At 42.0% G+C, this 26,745-nt stretch overlaps 3 protein-coding genes across 4 annotated transcripts in view; 2 read left to right on the forward strand and 1 right to left on the reverse strand.

Moving 5' to 3' along the window:
- Positions 1-56: 56 nt before the first annotated feature.
- On the reverse strand, positions 57-4,479 carry psma1 (proteasome 20S subunit alpha 1). Of its 2 annotated transcripts, none has more exons than XM_079449984.1 (10): positions 4,303-4,479; positions 3,800-3,844; positions 3,612-3,713; positions 3,427-3,530; positions 1,442-1,530; positions 1,257-1,327; positions 1,051-1,180; positions 713-792; positions 539-643; positions 57-444 (listed from the first exon to the last, which is right to left on the reverse strand). In XM_079449984.1, the coding sequence occupies exons 1-10, from the start codon at positions 4,303-4,305 to the stop codon at positions 385-387; spliced, it is 789 nt and encodes a 262-aa protein (XP_079306110.1). In that variant the 5' UTR covers positions 4,306-4,479; the 3' UTR covers positions 57-384. The 2 variants fall into 2 exon arrangements, with proteins under 2 accessions (XP_079306110.1, XP_079306111.1); XM_079449985.1 differs by having other exon boundaries at positions 110-444; positions 4,182-4,327.
- Positions 4,480-5,805: 1,326 nt separating this feature from the next.
- Positions 5,806-6,578, forward strand: LOC306890860 (calcitonin-1; the record flags this gene model as incomplete). The annotated part of the gene is made up of 3 exons (XM_079450877.1): positions 5,806-5,891; positions 5,969-6,100; positions 6,389-6,578. 3 exons carry the CDS (start codon positions 5,806-5,808, stop codon positions 6,576-6,578), a joined length of 408 nt encoding a protein of 135 aa, XP_079307003.1.
- A 329-nt stretch (positions 6,579-6,907) lies between these two features.
- insc (INSC spindle orientation adaptor protein) overlaps positions 6,908-26,745 on the forward strand; it is a gene marked incomplete at its 5' end in the record, with an annotated part of 28,002 nt that continues 8,164 nt past the window's right edge. Inside the window, 2 exons of the mRNA XM_079450878.1 lie at positions 6,908-6,950; positions 26,262-26,341. Of these exons, the coding sequence (XP_079307004.1) occupies positions 6,908-6,950; positions 26,262-26,341 (123 nt within the window). The remainder of the gene's footprint in view (positions 6,951-26,261; positions 26,342-26,745) is intronic.

A 26,745-nucleotide genomic window follows, 5' to 3' on the forward strand; every position in this document is an offset into this window, starting at 1 on the left:
GCTCCATGTGCATGAACCCCGTTCAAGTGATTAATAACGGTCTTACATGATGCGTTGTCAGGTCTTGTTAAGTCATTCATTCTTTACTGTTTGTCTCTCTTCCAGATTCTATATAAATCGTCACACAGCACTTGACCTTTATTGAGACAGGACCACAACAAGATGACAAAAACTGCATCCACACTGTGACGGTGTGTTAGGTTATTCATTACATTTCACATGAAAGCTTTCAAATCTAAAGCACTTCCTCATATTAGCACAAAATAATCATTCCTAAACACACAATGACACTCAAAAAGAGTTTTATTTTCTTTTAGAAGTCAAAGAGTAATAAAGAAAGAGTGATGCAGGCTAACATGTTTTCTTTTGAGATACTCTGATGTCTCAGTGCTCCATGGGTTCATCAGGCACAGCAGGCGCGGCTTCATCTGCTGGCTGTGCTACCTGTGATCAACAAACCAAAAATAATGAGCCATTACTATACTGCGGCTAACAGAAAGTGTGAATGTTGCTGACGCTCCCGTTAAGAACATCTCACCCGTCTCTGCGGTCTCTCTTCCAGACCCTCAAGGTAACTGGCCACGTCTGCATCATCATAAATGGTGAACTCCATATCCTTTCCCACAAAGCCGATGGACAGATTCTAAAGACAGACAGCGTGTAAGTGGCAGAGCTAATGAAAGCGAGTACAGCCGGGAATGAAATATCAAACCTTTGTGGTCAGATCCTGTTCAGCAGGTAGAGTTTCTCGCAGAGCACGAAGGCCGTGCTGAACCAGATCATTCAGATTACCTGAAAACAAGAACACACGTCATAAACTTTCTTACAACATCCAGCATCTAAACAAGACCATAAGACTCCAGATCCACCAAGGTGCTTTTACACGGCTTAAAACGCCGGTTGCGGGCACTTGAAGAGCGTTTTTTCAAGCAGAGGTGCGTGGGTTATTACGATAGGCGGAGCGTGAAAAACACGCAGTACTGTGGGAAAGGAAGCCAGCTGTTGGCCACTTCAAAAAAAGAATCATTTCCACTGAAAAAACACGCTTACAGTCCAGGAATGAATCCATGTGTCTCTCCAGGTACGTGCGGGCTGACTGCGAGCGGGCGCCGATGGACATGGCTTTACAGTCAAAGTAATTTGCTGAAGGGCACGTCTGGAAGATGTGCGGCCCCATGTCCTGAAATTCACAGACATAGGAAACGTGTCAGCGTATAAAGCGTTGCTTGGTTTTAAGCACAAGTGTCTATACTTACATCAAAACCAGCGATCAGCAGCCCGACTCCATACGGCCGTCTGCCATAACGCTGAGTGGGAATCTGAGTTTCTGCAACAGTCATTCAAGAAAAATGATGGCTGCTCTGGATGCAGGCAAACTGAACAATACAAACGCATCATCGTGTACAAGTGATTTCTGTGGTGATAACAGATGAAAGGATACTGCTTCCAATGAGCGTCACCAGTCGAGACACAGGGAGAGGCCTGTCAAACACAAACCTGGAATCCAGACACTCCTGTCGCATGAAGTTACTGTTGACACATCATATAAATCATTACATCACTCATAAGAACTGCACATCTGTCACAGTCTTGGGTGAAAATGTCCTGCGTGTATGAAATCCGGCTGTTGTGTCTGATTTTATTCATGGCTAAAACACGAGTTTGAGGCGGGACTACACACTTCAGCTGGGGCCTGTACCATGAATGTAGCTGAACAAACTCAGGGTAGTTGGATTAGTTTTGGGTTGACAAAACCAAACCAACGTGATCAAGCTTTGTTGGTACCATGAAGCAGCTCGTGGAGTTTCTTTGTCAACTCAAGCTTTGATCCTGAAGCTGAGATTAGTTTGCGCGCGCGTGCACGTGAACGAGTGACGTCAGCATGGCTAAACCAATCGCATTATAAATGGATAAAGCGATTTCCACAATATGAACACAAAAAAGAATTTCAGCCATGGACTGATATGTTTCTGCTGTCTACTCAAGAGAGAAGTGTTTCAGAAACACTGCTGATTGCATTAAAGCACAAGTTAAAAGACTATATAGTACACATATTTACTGTAGTGCTGTAGGGCAAACAGGATCCGCGGGGTCCTCGGTGGAACTACAAGGGGTCCGTGTCCTTGCGGGCAACTTTTTTTATGTAAGGCATGGGTACAGAAATATTACAACAAAGTTCATTGAAGCTCCTGCATATTGCAATTTTAACCCTCGTGCGGACAAAACACATCCATTCAGGCAGCAGAAGCAGTTAACCTTACATCTGCTTCATCATTTCCCTTCAGAGTACACATGAGAGGAGTCGCGTGCAAATAAAGTTCATTCTCATATATTTCTGAACTTCTGTACAAATTTGTTAAAGCTGTAAACGGCTAATTTCACAGGCAAATGACACCACACCGCTTCTGCATTGTAAACTCTGACATCTTACGTGTTTAAAATCAATGAAACATGCACCGTGTACTGATGGTTCATGTCAAACAAGTTGCCCAAAAAATAAAAATGTTTTAGTCTGATATGATGCTCTGCAAAAAAAAAAAACTAGTTTATTTTTTTGCTCAGAATTATAAAATAGCGGTGTGTTCTGCAACACAGAGAAGCGGAAGAAAATATAAGAATTACACTTAATAAAACAACAGAATGCATAAGCCTCTACCTTTAATAGACTAGTCTTTGCGCCATTAACCAGGGTCAGTCATTTCATTGAAGCCTTAATAAAAACTACGGTTCACGACAAAGAAAAATGTCGTAATACAGTGAAACTGAAAGTGTTTCTAGATGTTCTGCACCACAGACAAGAATGTAAAAACTGCAATGCAAATACATGTGATACAATAAAAGTGGAATATAAGTAAGTAAATTGAATTTCATGTGAGTGTAAGGGAAAGCCAGCAAATCTGTAAAATCTGATTTTACCTATATAGTAAACAATATTTGATTTTATATTTGTAATATATATTTATATATTTTATTTTATTAAACAGTATAAAAAATAACTAGCCATTCTAACACGCACTGTGAGTCAGTTACGTCACCTATATGTTTCTTTGCTCACAGCTGATTGGTCAAACTTCAGTCTGAGATCTTGAATCCAGAACATAATCTGCCCCGGAGCAGGTTAGCCGTGTAGAGTAAGACACCATGGCGACGAACACCGAAGAAAGCCGAGCTACTCTCATGGTACCTAAAACCCAGGGTTGGCACAAACTAAACTGAAACATAGCTGGCTAGCCACCTAAACCAGCTTCATGGTACAGGCCCCTGCTCTTCCTGGCCAATCTCTGTGTTTATGTCTCACTGCCATGCTGGACTGTATGGATGAGATTTAGTGAAATGATCTGGAGTGTGACGTAGAACTGATCTGAATTGACTGAATGCCACGCGGTAAAGACAACATGAATCCATCTGTTTCAGAGTGTGGCTTACCAGAGGAGTCTGGCGTCTGCGGTCAGTCCTGCGATGGAAATGCCAACATGATTGTCCACATAGAGGATCTTCTTCTGATGAGCCGCCAGTTCAGACTGAGCTCTCTGCAAACATAAAGAAAGGACTGGTGATGTGGTGATGATGAAGAGCGCAGTATGATAGAGAGAAGGGTTTCGGGAGCGCACCTTGAGGGCCACGAGCACGGCGTGAGTGCGTGATTTGAGTCCTACGGTGGCTGAACCCTGTTTCACCGCCTCCATGGCGTACTCGATCTGATGAATGCGGCCCTGAATACATGACACAAACACACACACACACATGAATCCTGCAAACACACGCGCTAGTGCTCATTCTCTGCTGTCACAGTCTTTACCTGAGGACTCCACACAGTCACATCATTGTCGTACTGGTTTCGAAACTAGGAGAGAGAAGAAAACACTTTAACCTCGGGTTACTCTTACTGTTGGAAGTCATTCCCGGAGAGAAATGAAACTGAAGCCCATTCGGAAGTGTTAACACACGGTGTAGTGATATGATATGATGTGATGGGGGGGATGAGGCCGTGAGGTGATGTTCGCTTCAGGAGAGGATGAGAACAATTCATCCAAATAAGGTGCAAGTGAAATCATTGAGAAACACAACTGTTAGTTACGCAGAGTGACGGACGTGTTTTGACGTGAATCTGCGTAAACCAAAAGAGATGAAGAATGAGAAACGTGCGAGTTTCACTTTCACCGATCATTCCGCTTACTCACGCTCCTCCTCAAACACACGTTCACTCGCCGTTGCCCTAAAACAGACCCTCGCGCTTTCACAACTCATTCATATGACAAGATTCCCGATCAGTTCAACTGCTGTAAAGCCTTCGATCCTCACCATAGTGTCTGATTATTGATCCGGTGTCCACTGCGCGCGCGACGACGACGATGATGATGATGATGATTCAGCTCGATTTGTTTTCCTCATATCAGACGAGACTAATCGAGCGCGAGCGACTCTGTGATCTCTCTCTGGGCCACAGCGCCGCACACTGATCGACGCTCGCGGGAGACCGGAAGCAGGGCGCGAGCATTTCGGCTTTTTGGGTTTTCCATCGAGTTGTTGTTATTCACCATCCCCATAATAATAATAATAATAATAATAATAATAATAATAATAATAGACCAATCAAAACAATTCTCTGTGAAAGGCCTTTGCGCATGCGCGGTTAGCTGGAGGGTCAGTCAAGTGAGCTTTATTGTCAAGTGACTGCTCGTGGGGTCATACAGGGGTCTCACAGGACCACAGTAATACACAGAGACTATGTTTGAAAGATTTTCACTGCAAAAATGACTTTCTCACTTAGTAGTTTTGTTTTGTTTTCCAGCACAAAAGATGCATTTTCTTGACCTATGTAAAAAATAAGTCTTGAATCTTTAACATAACCTTTGAGCAAAAAAGCAAGAATTGTAAGGCATTTGTACTGGGGAAAGGAAGAAAGTCCAGCTTTTCCAGCTTGTATGGTGCCGTTGATGTCATGTTCAATATCATGACCTTAGCCAGCGATTTAACAGCTATAATTCAAGCATGTGTTTGACAGAAACAGTCCCAAGGACACAAATGAATATAGGTGTACTATATATATATATATATATATATATATATATATATATATATATATATATATATATATACAATATTTCTTTCTCTACAGAAGACTAAAGCCTGATATTGGACTATTGTCATTTTCCTCCGTCATGTTTCTACCTGACCAGCAGATGGCAGCACTGTCAAGCTCTCAGCTGAGACGTTAATTGAGTTTCCATTCAACGCATGACAACAACGCAATATTTTTGGAAGTCTGCAAACTATTTTTGACACAGAACCTTTATTTGCGAGATTTATTTCATTAGATCTCAATAAAGGGTCTAAATGTAGATATCAGAGGGTTCGGATGACAGGTAAATGCCGTCAACAGAGCACTTAGTGTCCATGGAATGACGTCAGAGTAAGTCTTTATCAGAGTCATGGGACAGAGCTGATTGGCTGTCTGGTGCCTGTCTGTCTGCTGATTGGATGATAGTAGATAATTCAACTCCTACACATATCAAACATCAGTTCTCGTGGTGAATATATAGGCGCTTGAATATTGTTGCTTCACACAGCAGAATCAAGTTGTCAAGTTCGCAGAGTCGACATTTTGAATTGAACAAGAGGACAAATCCATTGGTGGCGAGGTAAGACTCAAACTCAAACAGATGTAATCATCTCATCTCTTACGGTGCAGAAGTTTGTAGGTGGGAATGGAACAGTCAGCTTCCTTACGTAGAGCATGTTGAGAAGAGAAACAGTTCTGACAAACCAGACTCGTGAATTTTTCACATTTTGTCCCAGGTTGCCATGTTTCTCTTGAAGATCTCTTCGTTCCTTGTGGCTTACGCTGTGATTGTGTGTCAGATGTCCAGCTCACAAGCGGCTCCAGCGAGGTAGATGTTCATCATGTCATGTCTGAAAGCATCAGGGGTCTCGCCGGTCTTCTCCACCCCTTGTGTTTGTGTTTCAGAGCTGCTCCAGACTCGCTGACAGACAGACTCGCGCTCGTGGACTATGAAACGCGGCGGTTATTGAGCGCTATCGTCAGAAGTGTGGTGCAGATGACAGCAGAGGAGCCGGAGCCCATGGATGAAGATAACGGGTAGGACATGGTGTTACGTAGGATTGTTAACTCTACAAAAGTCAGAGTCTAAAGTCAGAATCCTAGTGGAGTTAGTAAAGTCAGGAGGTAGGTCTCTGGGCGGTGGTCTCCCTTTGCTTCGGTTCTTCAGTAACCCACCTTTGCCTGTCAGAGCATGTGGATCTTTTCCCTGCATGTGTAGCTTGGTTTGTTATTGAACGATAGAGCATCTGAAAGTCAAGCATGTGTTAAACAGGATGATGCATGCGCTGGGTTGGTGTGATAACGTGCATGTGTTTCTCCTGACAGCCAGGGCAGATTCCTGTCCAAGCGTTGCTCCAATCTCAGCACCTGCGTGCTGGGCAAACTCTCGCAGGAGCTGCACAAATTACAAACCTTCCCGCAGACGGACGTGGGAGCCGGTACGCCCGGCAAGAAACGCAGCCCGCTGGAGGGCAATCCCTTTCCCAGCTATGAAGAAGCGTTTAACGGCATTTAATCGATGTCTGCCGTGTCACATCTCGTGCATGTGCGTTCTGCCTGCTCCACCGACGGCACACACAAACGCCTGGATGCATTGCTCTTCTCTTCCTTCCTTCCTTTTCTTTTCTTTTCTTTTCTTTTCTTCCTTTACTTCAGCAGACACAGGCACGATAGATTAAACGCCCAGACATTTCTTCCATATGCCTAAAATTCACACCTCCGAATGGATGTATTCTAAATGTAATGAAATCGTTGTTTACTTTATGTTCAATAAATTTATTTTTATATCAGGAATTCTTTGATATTTATACTTTCAAAATCAGTTGTAATGTATTTATAAGTGCAATGACTCTACAAGTAAAGATGAAAGTCATCCAGATTTCTGCAGGTAAGACCTCTTAGATCACCTCTGAAGATGGGCTTTTGAACAGTACATATTGTTTTACATTGATGTAAATGCAGGTCGTTTCAGAGCTGTGATGTAATGTAATGTGTTGTGTCCTGAAGCAGTTTGACGGCACACAAGCGAGCGTGTAATACAGCCACATGTGTCACGCATCGACTGGCAGATTTCCTCAGCCGCTCCGGTGGGGTGGGCAACAACAACTTTATCCCAACCAACGTGGGCTCCAAAGCATTCGGCCGTCGCAGGAGAAACGTTCAGCTTTAGTCACGCCGGGTAGGCGACGTGTGACCCGCCAATAACATGGATTTCTGCATGTCATGCGTGTGCCTTTATTTCTCATCGACTCTTTTTCTTTATCTTTCAGCCGTGAGGACGACACCATGTCTCCTCTCATGAGTTCTCGCTTTCATTTTTTACAAACAAACCGAGAGTTGAAAACATGCACTTCTGCACTTATGTTGTGATCCATATGTATTGACTGAGCGTATACAGAGAAATTCTAGATTTTTATATGAAATAAAAATGAGATATTTAAAGACATCCGTGTTTATTTTTGATCATCTATACGAGAAGACAATAAATAAGGCAGTCGGATGAAGGCTGTCTGAACATGTTTTTGTAGCGTAACAAATGAAGCGTAGCGTAATGAAGTTCAGCTTTGCTCCTCTTGACAGATAAATGTGTCATCATCTCTTCTGAAGGGGGGGGGGGTGGGGGGGAGGGGTAAGGGTAAGGGTAAACTTTATTATCCACAGTTAGGAAATTCATGTGGTCACCATTACACGCTCCTGCCACATACCAATAAAAACAAATACATTAAATACAAAAACATTAAAACATTTAAGCATTAAAACTAAGAAAAAAAAGAAAAACCAGACAGACAAGACCGTAAACTTCATAGAAGCATGACAAGCATGTATAAATAAACTACCTGAGTGCCGGCTGATTATTGTACAGTCTAATTGCTGTAGGCACAAAAGAATTGCTGTACCTCGTGGTCCTAATTTTCCTCTGCAGTAGTCTGCCGCTTGACCTGTTACTTCTTAAGAAACTCTGATGAAGGGGGTGGGTTAAATCTTTTAGAATTTGTTCTGTCTTTTTAAGAATGAGGTCGTTGTACAATTGGGCTACAGACACCTGATCAACTCCGATGATCCTACTAGCTGCTTTGACTATTCGTTGCAGTTTCTTCTGATCCTTAATATACATATTGCCAACTGCACAAATAAGACCAAATGATAAGACACTCTGCAAGAGAGCTTTGTAAAACATCTGAAGAATACTACTGTCCATTCTAAAATGGTTAAGTTTCCTCAGAAAAAACATCCTCTTCTGCAGCTTTTTGGACTTATTTTGTGCACATTCGTTAAAAGTCAGTTTATTGTCTATTTCAACACCCAAGTATGTATATGTTGTGACCCGCTCTACCACTACACCATTTATGCTTGAGGGTGGAACTGTAATTCCCTTTTTATTAAAATCTATTATCATCTCTTTTGTTTTCTTCACATTAACCACAAGGAAATTGTCTGTGCACCAATTAATAAAACCCTGCACTTCCGTCTCAAAACCCTTTAGGGATTCAGTATTGGACTGTACAAAACCAACTAATGCTGTATCATCAGCATATTTTAAAAAGGTATGGTTTGCGGTGGTTGCCTGGCAGTTGTTGGTATATAAAGTGTATAGAATTGGAGACAGGACACACCCTTGTGGTGCCCCTGTATTTATGGCTTTTAAAGATGTGACACTTGAGTTAAATTTCACTTGTTGACTACGGTTTTAATTAGTTAAAAATCCACAAAACTAGTTTTGGGTTAACCCCGAGGTGTACCAATGTTTTTACCATCAGGTGGGGTTGGATTGTGTTGAAGGCACTGCTGAAGTCTATGAACACGATCTTGACAAGACTCTTTGCCTGTTCAAGGTGTTCATATATAAGTTCCCTAGGTTTATTATTTTTGGGTACGGGCACGATCAAAGTTTTTTTCCATAGACAGGGAACTACACCAGTGTCTACTGACAGCTGGAACAGCCTTTGAAAGGGCTGTGCCAGCTGATCTGCACACACCCTTAATGTCCTATTACTAAAACCATCGGGCCCGCTAGCTTTACGGGGATTCACATGTCTAAAATAAGACTTAACATCATCTATAGAGATATCTATATCCACACACTTCATACTACTGATTTCTTTAAAAACCAGTTCCTGTCCAGCTGTAAAATCATGAATATCAAATCTACAATAAAAATCATTCAAATCATTTGCCATTTCAAGTTCATTTTCCGCTGCCATAAGATGCCTCTTAGGCTTGTATCCTGTGATTTCCTGGACCCCCTGCCAGGCTCTCCTAGCATCATTTCTAAAAAAGTTCTCTAATTTACGTTTATATGCAGCTTTGCAGTCCCTAATCATACCTTTAATGCTTTTCTGCACAGTCCTTTTCTCTTCTCTGTTTCCTCCCAATTTAAACAGTCGCTTTTTTTGGTTGAGAAGTTGTTTTAATTCTGTAGTTACCCAGGGCTTATTGTTAGGAAACATCTTAACAGTCTTTTTGGGAATGATTGCGTCCTCGCAGAATGTTATATATCCTGAAATAGCAAGCGCCGCGTCATTGACGTTTTCGGTCCCGTCTGTCACTATGTCCCAATCCGTGCACTCTAGACAGTCTCGCAACGCCTCGGATGCGTCAGCAGTCCAGCTCTTTACCTCCACCTTTCTGACTTTCTCACGCCGCAGCCTAGACACATAGGCGGGCATCAGTTTGACCATGTTGTGATCCGAGTTCCCCAGACCGGGCAGTGCTTTAGAATAAAAGGCGTCCTGGATATTTCCATAGCACTGGTCGAGGCAGGCTGTGTTGCGGGTGGGACAAGTGACGTATTGCTGATATGTGGGCAAGTGCTCTTTTAAGCTACATGAATTAAAATCTCCCATCACAAAGTTAGCAGAATCTGGAGCCTCTGCCTCCGACTGTGCTACAAGTTCATAGATAGTAGAAGCAGCAACTTGTATGTCTGCAGAGGGTGCGATATACACAACAAAAAGTCTGATTTGGTGTATCTCTCTGGGCAGGTGATAGGGCCTTAAGCTGAGCGCTAATAGTTCAATGTCCTTCGTACAAACTTGGTGTTTCAGTGTAATATGAGCAGGGTAACAGTACTTACTATTAATATATACACAAACACCTCCACCCTTGCTTTTCCCAGAATTTTGGTTACGATCCATACTCACCAGCGTGAAACCCTCCAGGTCGGCTGCAGAATCAGGGTCCGCCCCGGTAAGCCAACTCTCTGTCAGGCAGATAAGGCAAGACTGCCGGTAGTCCGAAAGGTACTTAGTGCAGGCCCGCAACTCATCCACTTTATTCCGTAGGCTTTGGACATTACCCAGCATGACAGTTGGAAGAGATTGTCTATAGGGTTGCCTTTTAATCCGCTCCTGGATTGCCCCTTTCCTCCCGCGTTTCCTTATGTTTGTGTTGTTGCCTCTAACACATTCGGGTGGTAACAGCGACGTGTCTTTGAAGCAAAGACGGGTTGAAGGGAGTCCGATGTTTTACAGAAAGTCCCGGGTGTAGGTGATCCGAGCCGTCTGGCCGCTGTGTATCTTAATGTTGTGGCCAACAACATGTTGGATGAATTCGGCTAACAACGTGAGGATCAGCAGAAAAAATACTTTATTCGGCCTCATAATGAGGGCCAACACGTTGTATTGTTTTTATGGCTTAATTCCTCTTTGACGTTACGGCGTTTAAAAAACACACATTAAAGCAAAAACAAACAAATACAGGTAGGAGACGTGCATGGACCGTGTCGCCGCTCGCGCATGCGCCACACAGGGGTAATGCATGAAGGTGTTTCTGTTTCTCACAGAGTTTCCCTCTTAGCCACAGTCCTGATGTTATTGTGTACACGAAGCTGAGCTGTGTATTTAGAGCCTCTGACATTGTTATGATTTATTGCAGAGGATAAAAAAATGAATAATCATACGTATCAACAGGATTCATTCATTTGATAAAAATGCAGATTGTTGTCACCTGCAAATAATTCATATTGTATGTGTTAATGCAAAAAAACATATGTTTCACAGTCTTCTTTGCTTATATTTACAAATATTTTTGTCCATGACTATATATGTAAAAAACTGTTGGTACTAAGAAATGTATTGAGAGTGTATAGAGAATGAGTTTTGAGTAGAAATAAAACACACACTCTTCTGTGTCTGAAGAGTGAGACGAGAATAAATGCATTATTAAGTCAAGTCAGCTTTATTTATATAGCGCTTTTTACAATTTTCATTGTAACAAAGCAGCTGTACAAGAAAACATCGACTATAAGTAAAACATAAAAGGTTATGGAAGTCAAAACACAGGTCAAATATCAAACACACAATAAATTCCTATATGCAGTGTTCATTAAATAAGACTATTAAATTCTAGCAGCTCCCCCGGCCAGGCAAACTGTGCAGAACAGTATGCAAACGGTGGCGAGGAACCCTAAACTCCATTGGAGGAGAAAAAAAACCTAACCAGGGGATTCCAGTTCCCCTCTGGCAAAAACTGCTGCCTCTGCACAAGCTCGACAGTGCGCGCACAACAAGGCAAAATAAAAAAAGTTAGATTTAAAATTATCATTAATAATCTAATAGCGACTGAAGTTTTGTAGAGTCGCCACATCCTTCTTCCAGCATTTGTCAGGTCTGGGAATGGATTGGGCCCTACCCGCTCCGGTAACCTTGGACTGCATCCTGCCCGCTCTAGTAACCTTGGAACAATGAGACAAGACTGGCTGAGAGTAGAGTACTGTCACTCTCAGCCAGTCGACTCTACTAGAAAACTCAATATTCCATGAGACACTATGGAGAAAAGTTTCTGGCAAAGGCATCAATGTAGATGTAAGTCAAAACAAGAAAACAAAAACAAGACTTCAACTTGTTGATGAATCTAGACATGACTATCATCACAGTGTTTGTAGTTCACCGTTAGTGAGGGATTTAGGACGGGCACATATCAAATATCTTCAACATGAGGTTCATATGATGTATTTGTCACGTTATGCAAAATAAAACAAAAACTTAAATCCCTTAACCAACTTTGCCAGTCCTTTCAGTTGACTTTATTCAGCTCAGTTGAAATGTCATGTCAAGCAGCGAAAATGTTTTCCAGTGCAGTAACAAGTTCAGTATGAATGTGTTTTGAATTCATGCGTTCATCTGCCAAACAGCGGCAGGATAAACAGTGTTGTTCTTCAGTTCCTTCGGCACAGAAATGAAAGGCGTGTGTTTTTATTGTCTTTCCATCCGTTCAGATGAACTCTGTGGATGTGGAGAATGAACTCTTGTGGTATTCACATGGAAAGTTTGTGGTGGACGTGAAATCAGGGAGATGTTTTTCTTCTTCTCAGAGTCAACGAGGAAAGTGCCCTTAATAGTGAGCAGCTGTTTATCATTTGACTTGAAAAAGAAAAGGTATTTAAATAGATGTATATATATACAGTACATACACCACAGCGGTGAGGAATGTGTGATCAGCTGTTTTTGTGCAGATCCCGTCATTGTCATGAACTCACTCCTGCCTGCTTTTCCACGGCTGACTTTTCCACAGAGAAATCAGATACTCTGAAGGTTTAATGGTAAAAGTCTAGGAATAACTGAACCCAGACAGCTCCTCCCAATATCTCCCTCTCTTTTAGAGGTTTGACCAAAAAAAGCGCAAAAAGAGTCACAATCCTGAGCTCTGGCTTCTGGCTCCTCTAACTGTTTTTCTAAACCGGCGTCTCATTCCACATCTGGATTCCAGGCCCACATTTATTTATGTGTCTCGAGTTGTTTTTTAAGGGAAGGGGTTTAAAGTCTTCTTGCACATACCGTTGGCAGCATGGGCTGGATCTGAAGTCTACAATTACATTTGACCAAAGTCGCTCACTCTGCAATTACACGTTTGACCACAGAATGTGTTGAAGTGCTCATATGGCAGACAGAAATAGACGCTGCAATGCTTTTCCGAGTCTGCTTGGACTTAAGCCCAACTGAACCTCTGCTGTTTGACTGATGAAGAGACTGAAGCCACATCCACAGAGCTTCACATCTACACTGAGAGTGCACCAGTGAACATCTCTCAACACAAAACCACGCTCCTGAATGCATGGAAAGCTGAAAGTTTCAGAGACGGACAGGGAACGTGTCACTGTAAGTACCCTGTGTGTGTGCGTGTCATCATTCTCATCTCATGTGATTCGTTTAGAGGTGTGTTGTGTTTAAATGTCTGATGGGTGCGAAGCGTTCAGAACACGGCACGGCTGCAGGGATATACAGTTACTCCCTCCATGCCATATGCTGTACAGAAAGACTCTTTGTCTCCGACTCACTCACTCTTAGTCTCCTAGTCAGCATTTCAATTCTGCTTTCTCCTCTCGAGCAGTTTTAAAGTTGAAGCATGCAGAGTCTTGTGTGATCTCAAAACAACACAAATAACTCACCTCACTTCACAGAGATAGTCAGGGCCGTGCATACACGTTTGAGGGGGGCAGGTGCTCAAAGAGAAAATAGCACATTTACCTTTACGCATGTGGCGTAATCTTCTGCCACCCATCACCTTGGCCCTAGGGACCCAACACTAGAGCCACAGGAAAGCCCTCCAGGCTATTGTATTAAAAAACAAGGTGACATACAGTTTATCACACACATGACAAGCGATTAAGATGTTTTGGACGTGGTTTTACATGAGCAGGTTTCATATGACTGAAGGAGTGCTAGAGGAACTGTCAGTATCTTTCAGCAAAGACAGAACGATGGCCTGCTGTTATTCTTTCATTCATCAGTTTAGTTCTTAAAACCTTTTCGACCTCACTCCTGTGATTTATAAAATCTGTGTGAAAAACCCACAGACATTCAGTGATTCAGATTGATTTGATTTCTCTTCTCGATCTAGAGTAAAAAGAGAAGTATTATCCTGCTAAAGCACATTTGAGTTTTATTCTGCGGTCGGGAAAACTGAGCATGAGAACTTCTCCACCCAGCTCTATTATTAGAGTTCTCCTTCATAATCTACAGATGGACAGGATGAGAATGTGAATTTCATTCTGTCCTGAGAAGGAGAGGTCGTTCTGGACGTCCATCATCTCCCTCCGGAGAAACGTCTTAGCTCTCTATCATCCCTCAGATGCAGAAATCCCCTCCACAAACTGCACAGATCTGCAAGTTGAAAGTAATGGGAATCGATCCAGTACTGTGCAAAAGCCTTAGACACATTTATATTTTCACCATTCGTTCATGTTTCCAAATCATCCTTTGTCGTTCGTTAGAATAATCATTTAGTGTAAAGAGTCTCTACACAGAGAAACAGTCCATTATTACACAAAGAAAGAGGAAAAACAACTGAGACAGTATAAATGCAGACAACAGATCTATATATATATGTGTAAATCATTGTTTTCAATTGAATATATGTGAATGTATATGTGTCTATATAAGACAAAAGGTTTTTGGTGGTATTGGTGTCTACAGGTGAACGAATAGCAGTCATGTTTAGAGAGCATAGCATGTGGACTACAGAGTCGTGTTGCATGTCATGAATTATTAAGAGAGCCTTCATTAGACACAAGTCAAGCCTTCAGAGATGTGTCGTCGTGAACACACGTGAAGAAGACTTGGGCTCAGGGATTGTGGAATTTGAGACCATGCATTTTTGCTGGTAGTTCTTTAACTTCAGAAAGGTAAAGATCAATCTTTTGTTGATGATTTCATGTCTGTCATCGTGTGAATGATCAACTGAATAATGTGTTGTTGTGTATGTTTTGATATTGTTGGTGTGGTTTCTGTGTTTGGGAGGGTCACTTTAAACAGTAATGTGATCTCATGGAGTAATGTGAGCTCCGGCTGTCTTCTGTCCTCATGAGGAAACTCTTCATACACCGTATGGCAGTAATTGTTGAATCCTCATGGAAACTGTAATATAATCTTGTATAAAAGTGAGTTTAAAATGACATTATGAACTCAATTCAATTGTATTTATATAGCGTTTGTCACAATGTGCATTGTCCCAAAGCAGCTTTACAGGAGAAAACAAGAAAAGTACAGTGACACAGTACAGTGCATGGTGTTTGTGGAACAAGCAAGATCATTCTAATAAAGCGATGTTAACGGAATTGTCCGGGCCTTTAAGCTAATCTAATGTCGGCAGTCTCCCGGTGAGCAAGCCAACACGGCATGTGGCGAGGAACACAAACTCTAATGATAAATAAATGGAGAAAAAAAAACCTTGTGAGAAACAGACTCAGCCGGGAGGACCAGTCCTTCTCTGTCACAGGTGCACTCACTGACTTTGATTCAAAAAGTAAATGTTTATGAATAACTGTGAGAGCTTATTAGTTGTGATTTAGGAAATTTCATTTGTTGAAACTGTATATGTCTAATTTTGTGACCGACAACAGAGGAATGTTATAAGCAGGGAAAATAGTAATGGCATAATGTCACTGATTGAAGCTATTACTTCAAACTGCTGTCATGTGATGTAAGTGTAGCGTTGAATACTATGTATTGTTGTGGTGAGGAAGGCGGGACGAGAGCCGTGACACGGGGCCGGTGGCGTGAGTGATAAGTGGAAGCAGCTGTTGCCGCACCGGTCCCGCATCTTATCACGGAGGAGATTGGGAGCTTAAAAGAATGTTCGGCACCAATGTAATAAAGATCCATAGAAGGGAAGGAAGGAGGCGGGAACCGGCGAACATTCAAACATTATTTAATTATTTTAATTAAATAAACAATAAACACGGAAGTAACCGGCAGCCACCTCACGGTAGACTGCCGGCCATAAAACATACACAAACTAAACATATGTCCGGGCCCGGTCCTCTCTCGTCAACGGTCCTGCCGAACATCCTTTTAAGCTCCCAATCTCCTCCGTGATAAGATGCGGGACCGGTGCGGCAACAGCTGCTTCCACTTATCACTCACGCCACCGGCCCCGCGTCACGGCTCTCGTCCCGCCTTCCTCACCACAATTGTTTATACTGTTAAGCATTAATGCGACAACAAGTAGTCCGTCTTTACTCTTGGTTGGTGATGGAACTCTACACAGAAGTAGATGAGAGTTACAGGTTAAGGATCTTCAAATACAGCAAGCCAAATATGACTTACTACTTACCCTTCTTTCTAAAAGGACTCTTCAACAGCATTTTTACAAGTATGATTCGAACTAAAGCTGAGGAAGAATCAACAACATACTTTTTGAAGGTTTTGATGGATTCTGCAGCTCATTCATTAGAGATAAACAAAGCGAAAAAAGGTTTTACGTAGTGGTTAGAATCATCTTGGAAGAGAAGCTCTACAGCCCTGTTCATGCACAGTTACTTTCACTGATGAACATCTGACACACATATCTTTGTTTGTTTTTTGTTTTATTATTTTCTTTATTGTTATGGTTTTAACCATTTTGTAGCACATTGAGTGTAAGAAAGGCGCATTATAAATAAAATTAATAATTGTTATAAAAAATAATCCTTCCGACAATTATTCATCACAGCCCCCCTGGCTGGGCTTGGTGTTGTGTGTTCACATTATAAGTCAAATATGCATGAAGCATGAAGGATGATGCTCTGATGCTATCACTGCTGGTTTGGTTAATCAAACTCAATCTATTCACAGATACATTAGATGTGGACATGGCTACATGAAGCAAATCAGAACTTTCATGGGAAAGCCATAAAAAGCATCTACGTATGTGACATCATGAGAATACAAGTGATGTGGTTAAGCTCTTCTGCTGGAGTGTAAACAGAGAAACTCTGTCCGATTGGCTGTGTTTTGTGATCGATTGTGTTGGGCGACGCCCCTTTTTGCTTTCAAGGTGGACAAACAAACACTTTCCCTGGACTCTTATGACGTATCATCTGGTGGTATGAATCAAACACAGAAAGGATTAAATGCGTCCTGATGATACATCATTGGAAGGCTTTAAAATTGCCTCTTATGTTCAAGTGGAGGCTTGTCACATTACCTGACTGCTGGACCTCGCTTTTAGTGTAAATGTTCAAGAGGATTTTCCAGGCTCTTGAGAAACACATGAAATCAGTGATGGGAATTTTGTTTCATTCGAGAGTTTCGTTCTTTTTCAGTTAGTTCACCAAAATGATTCGTTCAGACTCGTTCACTGATTCGTTCATTGATCATTTCGTCATACATTACATACATACGCCAGTAGGTGGAGAAAATGATTGTTTTACATGTAGTACAAGTCATTTTAATAACGTGTTTGTATATTACGCTACAATCTATCATAATCTGTTGTTCTTGAGAGAATATTGACTCAAGTGCTCCGGAGGTTGACGTCACGCAATCTGAACTCCGCCATTTTGGCAGGCATTTAGAGTGGCTGAAGCATTGGTATTGACAGTGGTCAAACAATAATTTAAAACCAGTCTGTTTAGACTTTACAGATCGTACTATTTTAACATGATGGACAGCTGCTGTGTGCCACGATGCCAGAACAGGCGGGGGAAAGAAAAGGGCAAATCAATTGATCTGATTCCTAAGGATCCCGAATCCCAGATCGACCATTAAATAGTTAACTGCAATAAAACATGCTAACCAACACATGTCACCGTTAACGTTATCTCTTCCTCTTTGTCTTTATTCTACCAAATCCCAAACAAGACACATAAGACCAGCACTCGCCTAGTAAAGCTGTGCAATCGCAGTGGGCTCCTAACACAACCCCATCGTTTAACTTGCAAGATCAGTGATAAAGCTATGCTGGCTAAGTTACCTACAAACAAGGACAGCTAGGGTTGATTATGTTTGCTAACAACACAGTTGACTTACCCTTCCAATGACAAGAAAGCATATTAAAGCCGGCAGACTCTAAAGTTGAATATCCATTACAAAATTCACGTCAATATTTACCACTCCAGTAAAAAACACTTAAAGAAAGTCTTCGGAGTATGACGATGAAAAGGTGATGAGGTTGTTGTAGGTATTAGAATCCTGCAGGTCAGGAAATTGATCAGTTTCTATCTTGATACGCGTTAAAAGGCATATAAAGGCATTATAGGGACCTGTTATGTTTAATCGATTAAGTTTTACTATGCACAGTTCTCTGTTTTTTGAAGTAAAGTGCACAGTGAACTCTGTTGCCTTGAAACTCATGCTGGCGCCATTCATTTTATATTCGCCTCGTGCTGCCCTTGCCTGCCAGGATGGCGGTGTAAACAGAATAAGTCACGTGACTGCTGGAGCTCTATTGAGCGATTGACAGATGACTGACTAGTTCAGGGAAGAGGCATATTCGTTTAGTAGCTCAAACCAATGATAGTGTTTAGACATCCCGCACTCAGAAACTATTGGCTCATGATCAGTCAGTCTTTCACAGCAGGACAGTGAGTGATCCCACTCGGGTGCAGATTAAAAGTGACATTAATAAAAGCAACACGTTAACAACAGCAGTATGAGCAACATCAAACAATTTGCATGCGTTATCATGTTTAAGTTTCACGAATGTGTCATAATCTCAAATTATTGTAAATATAATTATATATATATGTAACAAGCAATGCTAGACTTTTTAATTAGGAAATATAACCAGTTTAATCATCATGTTTGTAAAATATGAAATTTAGGTTTTTAAAATGTAAACGCGTATCGTTTAAGCATGATATTCAACCATTTGTATTGACATGATACATACATCAAAAAGATGGTTACTACCATTACTGTATTAAACCATTCATTCATTCATTCATTTTCTTCTGCTTATCCGGGGCCGGGTCACAGGGGCAGCAGTCTAAGCAGAGATGCCCAGACATCCCTCACCCTAGAGACTTCCTCTAGCTCTTACGGGGGGAAACACAGAGGCGTTCGCAGGCCAGCCGGGACACATAGTTCCTCCAGCGTGTCTTAGGTCTCCCGGGGAAGGCGTCCAGTAGGCATCCGGAACAGATGCCCAAGCCACCTCAGCTGACCCCTCTCGAAGTGGAGCAGCAGCGGCTCTACTCCGAGCTCCTCCCGGGTGACCGAGCTTTTCACCATATCTCTAAGGGATCGCCCAGCCACCCTGCGGCCCCAGACAACATAGCTCCTAGGGTCACTCGGGTACTCAAACCCCTCCACCAAGTTAAGGTGGCGGTTCAAGGAGGGGCTGTATTAAACTACGGTTCATTTTCATAAGGGACTTTACATTGTGTCCGTTTCTGTACTTGTTGTTGAATCAGAGATCTCCTCTTTGCTTTCATTCACAAGTGAGAAGTATCCGCTCATTTAGTTCATGAATGTTTATGAATGTGATGACTGATCGAGATCAATTCATTCACTTTAAAGATTTGTTCATGAACGTAACATCACTAAAACCGGAGCACAGTTTGGCGGCAGGGGAAAACGCTAAACTGAGCTTACAATAGACTTCTCCTGAACCTTCACCTTCATGAAATGAAGCCCAGGTTCCCAGGCATCTCTGTTTTGACCACCGATGTACTGCAGCTGGATTTTCTCAACGCTCTCTAATGTCCCCTAAAGGACTGTAACTATAACTTATCACATAGTCTGAATGTGTCCAGTTTCTACCTGTGGTGTCGGTGTTCATTGTGGTCGCTTGCTTTTTTGCCTCAGAAATACCTATCCTGTGGTTCCAGTAGTCGGCGTTGTCCTGAAGATTTTGGCTATCCTCGAATCTCCCTAAAGCTTGCTGCTTGCTGCCATAGAGTACCGTAACTTTCTCCTGTGGGTCTGATGACTGCTGTGACCCCCTGGACGTGTCCGTTCGACTTCCTAGAAGGAGGACAGCTGGGCGAACTGCTGAGAAACCACCGAACCTGAACCTTTCTCCAAATGGCCTTAGAGATTTCATTTTAGTGAACTCTTGCCCCTACATAATAGTATTTCCAATTAATGCTTGCTGGCCCATTTAATAAAGAGTATTTTTATGTCCACACTTTGACTGTCTGTTGTTTCTGTGGCTGGGACCTGATTCATCTTATTATTTAACGTTGGTCACTAGGTGACACATGCTTTATTCTCACCTATCTATAAAGTGTTTATTAATTGTATTTTCAATTGTTTATAAATGATCAGTTTATTTTGTCCAAGTTAAACAATACAAACATAAATACAAACCAGCTATTTGGGAGCTTCATAAGATCATTTAAAAAGTGTTTAACTTCAAAACTATTTAATTAACTATTTAACTTTTCCCTTTTTTGGACTTCTCAGACTGACTGAAGTATTAATTAACTTAACCATTAAAACTACACGAAATGTTTTGCTTATGTTTCTATTTATGTTTACTTTCTTGCTTATTCTTTTTTGTTGATTGTGCAGCATATTTAGCTAGTTCTCACTTTAGATGAGCTCACAAAAATGGTGAACTGACTGAAACTACTAAATGTTTTACAACTTCCCGATTTTCTCATGACTTTCAGTGGGTGTTAATAAAGCATTCATGAACATACTGAGAAACTATTACTATTATACAACGTCATATAAAATGACATTTACATTTAGGCATTTGGCAGATGCTTTTATCCAAAGTGACTTACATTGCATTATCCTATACATTTATACACAGTTATCTGCAATCCCCTGGGATCCAACACACAACCTTGCGTTGTTAATGCAATGCTCTTACCACTGAGCTACAGGAAATTTTATGAAATAATTTCTTAATTATCTTATGATTCACTTGTACTCAATATAAATAACTATTGTTTAATTTAGAAATAATAAACCAATCATTAATTAAGAATGAAAACACAATGCGACTGTTTTGTAGTTGCTCATGTAGTGCGACTGTTGTGTAGTTGCTCATGTAATGCGACTGTTGTGTAGTTGCTCATGTAGTGCGACTGTTGTGTAGTTGCTCATGTAGTGCGACTGTTGTGTAGTTGCTCATGTAGTGCGACTGTTGTGTAGTTGCTCATGTAATGGCACTGTTGTGTAGTTGCTCATGTAATGCGACTGTTGTGTAGTTGCTCATGTAGTGCGACTGTTGTGTAGTTGCTCATGTAATGCGACTGTTGTGTAGTTGCTCATGTAATGCGACTGTTGTGTAGTTGCTCATGTAGTGCGACTGTTGTGTAGTTGCTCATGTAATGGCACTGTTGTGTAGTTGCTCATGTAATGGCACTGTTGTGTAGTTGCTCATGTAATGGCACTGTTGTGTAGTTGCTCATGTAATGGCACTGTTGTGTAGTTGCTCATGTAATGGCACTGTTGTGTAGTTGCTCATGTAATGGCACTGTTGTGTAGTTGCTCATGTAATGGTACTGTTGTGTAGTTGTTCATGTAATGCGACTGTTGTGTAGTTGCTCATGTAATGCGACTGTTGTGTAGTTGCTCATGTAACGGCACTGTTGTGTAGTTGCTCATGTAATGCGACTGTTGTGTAGTTGCTCATGTAGTGCGACTGTTGTGTAGTTGCTCATGTAATGGCACTGTTGTGTAGTTGCTCATGTAATGGCACTGTTGTGTAGTTGCTCATGTAATGGCACTGTTGTGTAGTTGCTCATGTAATGGCACTGTTGTGTAGTTGCTCATGTAATGGCACTGTTGTGTAGTTGCTCATGTAATGGCACTGTTGTGTAGTTGCTCATGTAATGGCACTGTTGTGTAGTTGCTCATGTAATGGCACTGTTGTGTAGTTGCTCATGTAATGGCACTGTTGTGTAGTTGCTCATGTAATGGCACTGTTGTGTAGTTGCTCATGTAATGGCACTGTTGTGTAGTTGCTCATGTAATGGTACTGTTGTGTAGTTGTTCATGTAATGCGACTGTTGTGTAGTTGCTCATGTAATGCGACTGTTGTGTAGTTGCTCATGTAATGGCACTGTCGTGTAGTTGTTCATGTAATGGCACTGTTGTGTAGTTGCTCATGTAATGGAACTGTTGTGTAGTTGCTCATGTAATGCGACTGTTGTGTAGTTGCTCATGTAATGCGACTGTTGTGTAGTTGCTCATGTAATGGCACTGTTGTGTAGTTGCTCATGTAATGCGACTGTTGTGTAGTTGCTCATGTAGTGCGACTGTTGTGTAGTTGCTCATGTAACGGCACTGTTGTGTAGTTGCTCATGTAATGCGACTGTTGCGTAGTTGCTCATGTAATGCGACTGTTGTGTAGTTGCTCATGTAATGGCACTGTTGTGTAGTTGCTCATGTAATGCGACTGTTGTGTAGTTGCTCATGTAATGCGACTGTTGTGTAGTTGCTCATGTAATGGCACTGTTGTGTAGTTGCTCATGTAATGGCACTGTTGTGTAGTTGCTCATGTAATGCGACTGTTGTGTAGTTGCTCATGTAACGGCACTGTTTTGTAGTTGCTCATGTAACGGCACTGTTGTGTAGTTGCTCATGTAATGCGACTGTTGTGTAGTTGCTCATGTAATGCGACTGTTGTGTAGTTGCTCATGTAATGGCACTGTTGTGTAGTTGCTCATGTAATGGCACTGTTGTGTAGTTGCTCATGTAACGGCACTGTTGTGTAGTTGCTCATGTAATGCGACTGTAGTGTAGTTGCTCATGTAATGCGACTGTTGTGTAGTTGCTCATGTAACGGCACTGTTGTGTAGTTGCTCATGTAATGCGACTGTTGTGTAGTTGCTCATGTAACGGCACTGTTGTGTAGTTGCTCATGTAATGCGACTGTTGTGTAGTTGCTCATGTAATGCGACTGTTGTGTAGTTTCTCATGTAACGGCACTGTTGTGTAGTTGCTCATGTAACGGCACTGTTGTGTAGTTGCTCATGTAATGGTACTGTTGTGTAGTTGTTCATGTAATGCGACTGTTGTGTAGTTGCTCATGTAGTGCGACTGTTGTGTAGTTGCTCATGTAATGCGACTGTTGTGTAGTTGCTCATGTAATGCGACTGTTGTGTAGTTGCTCATGTAGTGCGACTGTTGTGTAGTTGCTCATGTAATGGCACTGTTGTGTAGTTGCTCATGTAATGCGACTGTTGTGTAGTTGCTCATGTAGTGCGACTGTTGTGTAGTTGCTCATGTAACGGCACTGTTGTGTAGTTGCTCATGTAATGCGACTGTTGCGTAGTTGCTCATGTAATGCGACTGTTGTGTAGTTGCTCATGTAATGGCACTGTTGTGTAGTTGCTCATGTAATGCGACTGTTGTGTAGTTGCTCATGTAATGCGACTGTTGTGTAGTTGCTCATGTAATGGCACTGTTGTGTAGTTGCTCATGTAATGGCACTGTTGTGTAGTTGCTCATGTAATGCGACTGTTGTGTAGTTGCTCATGTAACGGCACTGTTGTGTAGTTGCTCATGTAACGGCACTGTTGTGTAGTTGCTCATGTAATGCGACTGTTGTGTAGTTGCTCATGTAATGCGACTGTTGTGTAGTTGCTCATGTAATGGCACTGTTGTGTAGTTGCTCATGTAATGGCACTGTTGTGTAGTTGCTCATGTAACGGCACTGTTGTGTAGTTGCTCATGTAATGCGACTGTTGTGTAGTTGCTCATGTAATGCGACTGTTGTGTAGTTGCTCATGTAACGGCACTGTTGTGTAGTTGCTCATGTAATGGCACTGTTGTGTAGTTGCTCATGTAGTGCGACTGTTGTGTAGTTGCTCATGTAATGCGACTGTTGTGTAGTTGCTCATGTAACGGCACTGTTGTGTAGTTGCTCATGTAATGCGACTGTTGTGTAGTTGCTCATGTAATGCGACTGTTGTGTAGTTGCTCATGTAACGGCACTGTTGTGTAGTTGCTCATGTAACGGCACTGTTGTGTAGTTGCTCATGTAATGGTACTGTTGTGTAGTTGTTCATGTAATGCGACTGTTGTGTAGTTGCTCATGTAGTGCGACTGTTGTGTAGTTGCTCATGTAATGCGACTGTTGTGTAGTTGCTCATGTAATGCGACTGTTGTGTAGTTGCTCATGTAGTGCGACTGTTGTGTAGTTGCTCATGTAATGGCACTGTTGTGTAGTTGCTCATGTAATGGCACATGTAATGGCACTGTTGTGTAGTTGCTCATGTAATGGCACTGTTGTGTAGTTGCTCATGTAATGGCACTGTTGTGTAGTTGCTCATGTAATGGCACTGTTGTGTAGTTGCTCATGTAATGGTACTGTTGTGTAGTTGTTCATGTAATGCGACTGTTGTGTAGTTGCTCATGTAATGCGACTGTTGTGTAGTTGCTCATGTAATGGCACTGTCGTGTAGTTGTTCATGTAATGGCACTGTTGTGTAGTTGCTCATGTAATGGCACTGTTGTGTAGTTGCTCATGTAATGCGACTGTTGTGTAGTTGCTCATGTAATGCGACTGTTGTGTAGTTGCTCATGTAATGGCACTGTTGTGTAGTTGCTCATGTAATGCGACTGTTGTGTAGTTGCTCATGTAGTGCGACTGTTGTGTAGTTGCTCATGTAACGGCACTGTTGTGTAGTTGCTCATGTAATGCGACTGTTGCGTAGTTGCTCATGTAATGCGACTGTTGTGTAGTTGCTCATGTAATGGCACTGTTGTGTAGTTGCTCATGTAATGCGACTGTTGTGTAGTTGCTCATGTAATGCGACTGTTGTGTAGTTGCTCATGTAATGGCACTGTTGTGTAGTTGCTCATGTAATGCGACTGTTGTGTAGTTGCTCATGTAATGGCACTGTTGTGTAGTTGCTCATGTAATGGCACTGTTGTGTAGTTGCTCATGTAACGGCACTGTTGTGTAGTTGCTCATGTAATGCGACTGTTGTGTAGTTGCTCATGTAATGCGACTGTTGTGTAGTTGCTCATGTAACGGCACTGTTGTGTAGTTGCTCATGTAATGGCACTGTTGTGTAGTTGCTCATGTAACGGCACTGTTGTGTAGTTGCTCATGTAATGTGACTGTTGTGTAGTTGCTCATGTAATGCGACTGTTGTGTAGTTGCTCATGTAACGGCACTGTTGTGTAGTTGCTCATGTAACGGCACTGTTGTGTAGTTGCTCATGTAATGCGACTGTTGTGTAGTTGCTCATGTAATGCGACTGTTGTGTAGTTGCTCATGTAATGGCACTGTTGTGTAGTTGCTCATGTAATGGCACTGTTGTGTAGTTGCTCATGTAGTGCGACTGTTGTGTAGTTGCTCATGTAATGGCACTGTTGTGTAGTTGCTCATGTAATGGCACTGTTGTGTAGTTGCTCATGTAATGGCACTGTTGTGTAGTTGCTCATGTAATGGCACTGTTGTGTAGTTGCTCATGTAATGGTACTGTTGTGTAGTTGTTCATGTAATGCGACTGTTGTGTAGTTGCTCATGTAATGCGACTGTTGTGTAGTTGCTCATGTAATGGCACTGTCGTGTAGTTGTTCATGTAATGGCACTGTTGTGTAGTTGCTCATGTAATGGCACTGTTGTGTAGTTGCTCATGTAATGCGACTGTTGTGTAGTTGCTCATGTAATGCGACTGTTGTGTAGTTGCTCATGTAATGGCACTGTTGTGTAGTTGCTCATGTAATGCGACTGTTGTGTAGTTGCTCATGTAGTGCGACTGTTGTGTAGTTGCTCATGTAACGGCACTGTTGTGTAGTTGCTCATGTAATGCGACTGTTGCGTAGTTGCTCATGTAATGCGACTGTTGTGTAGTTGCTCATGTAATGGCACTGTTGTGTAGTTGCTCATGTAATGCGACTGTTGTGTAGTTGCTCATGTAATGCGACTGTTGTGTAGTTGCTCATGTAACGGCACTGTTGTGTAGTTGCTCATGTAATGCGACTGTTGTGTAGTTGCTCATGTAATGGCACTGTTGTGTAGTTGCTCATGTAATGGCACTGTTGTGTAGTTGCTCATGTAACGGCACTGTTGTGTAGTTGCTCATGTAATGCGACTGTTGTGTAGTTGCTCATGTAATGCGACTGTTGTGTAGTTGCTCATGTAACGGCACTGTTGTGTAGTTGCTCATGTAATGGCACTGTTGTGTAGTTGCTCATGTAACGGCACTGTTGTGTAGTTGCTCATGTAATGTGACTGTTGTGTAGTTGCTCATGTAACGGCACTGTTGTGTAGTTGCTCATGTAACGGCACTGTTGTGTAGTTGCTCATGTAACGGCACTGTTGTGTAGTTGCTCATGTAATGCGACTGTTGTGTAGTTGCTCATGTAATGCGACTGTTGTGTAGTTGCTCATGTAATGGCACTGTTGTGTAGTTGCTCATGTAGTGCGACTGTTGTGTAGTTGCTCATGTAATGGCACTGTTGTGTAGTTGCTCATGTAATGGCACTGTTGTGTAGTTGCTCATGTAATGGCACTGTTGTGTAGTTGCTCATGTAATGGCACTGTTGTGTAGTTGCTCATGTAATGTGAATGTTGTGTTTTGTAGGGGTGTTGTTGAAGTGTGGACAGAATGGCGACCCCTCAGACATCCAGACAGAGCAGCTACTCCTCAATCTCTACAAAGATGTGAGTCAAATCTTTTACCAACCACATATTCATTTCTCATTGGACTTGAATCCTTACAAAATGAGTTTAACATGGAGGTTCTTTGAGATGAAAGTCCACCAGACGCATTGTGTGAGAGAGCACACAGAACATGTCACCACTCATGAATATGAATGACGTGATGCGAAGCAAATGAGGGTGAAACTTTGTATGTTATCATTACCAGAGTAACAGACCAGCAATTTCTCTCCTAAAAGTGATTATTGTCTAGAAGAGTGATGTTTGTGTTTTGTGTGGTGGCATAGACAGTTCATCCGTCATGAGGACAAATATATCAAGAAAATCAATGTATCCTGTCATGATCAACCTGTTATTTTTGTTATTGTCCATCCTGTGGGTCTTATTACACAGGTGACAAACCACAT

Source organism: Barbatula barbatula, assembly GCF_947034865.1.
Source record: "Barbatula barbatula genome assembly, chromosome: 25".
NCBI lineage: Eukaryota > Metazoa > Chordata > Actinopteri > Cypriniformes > Nemacheilidae > Barbatula > Barbatula barbatula.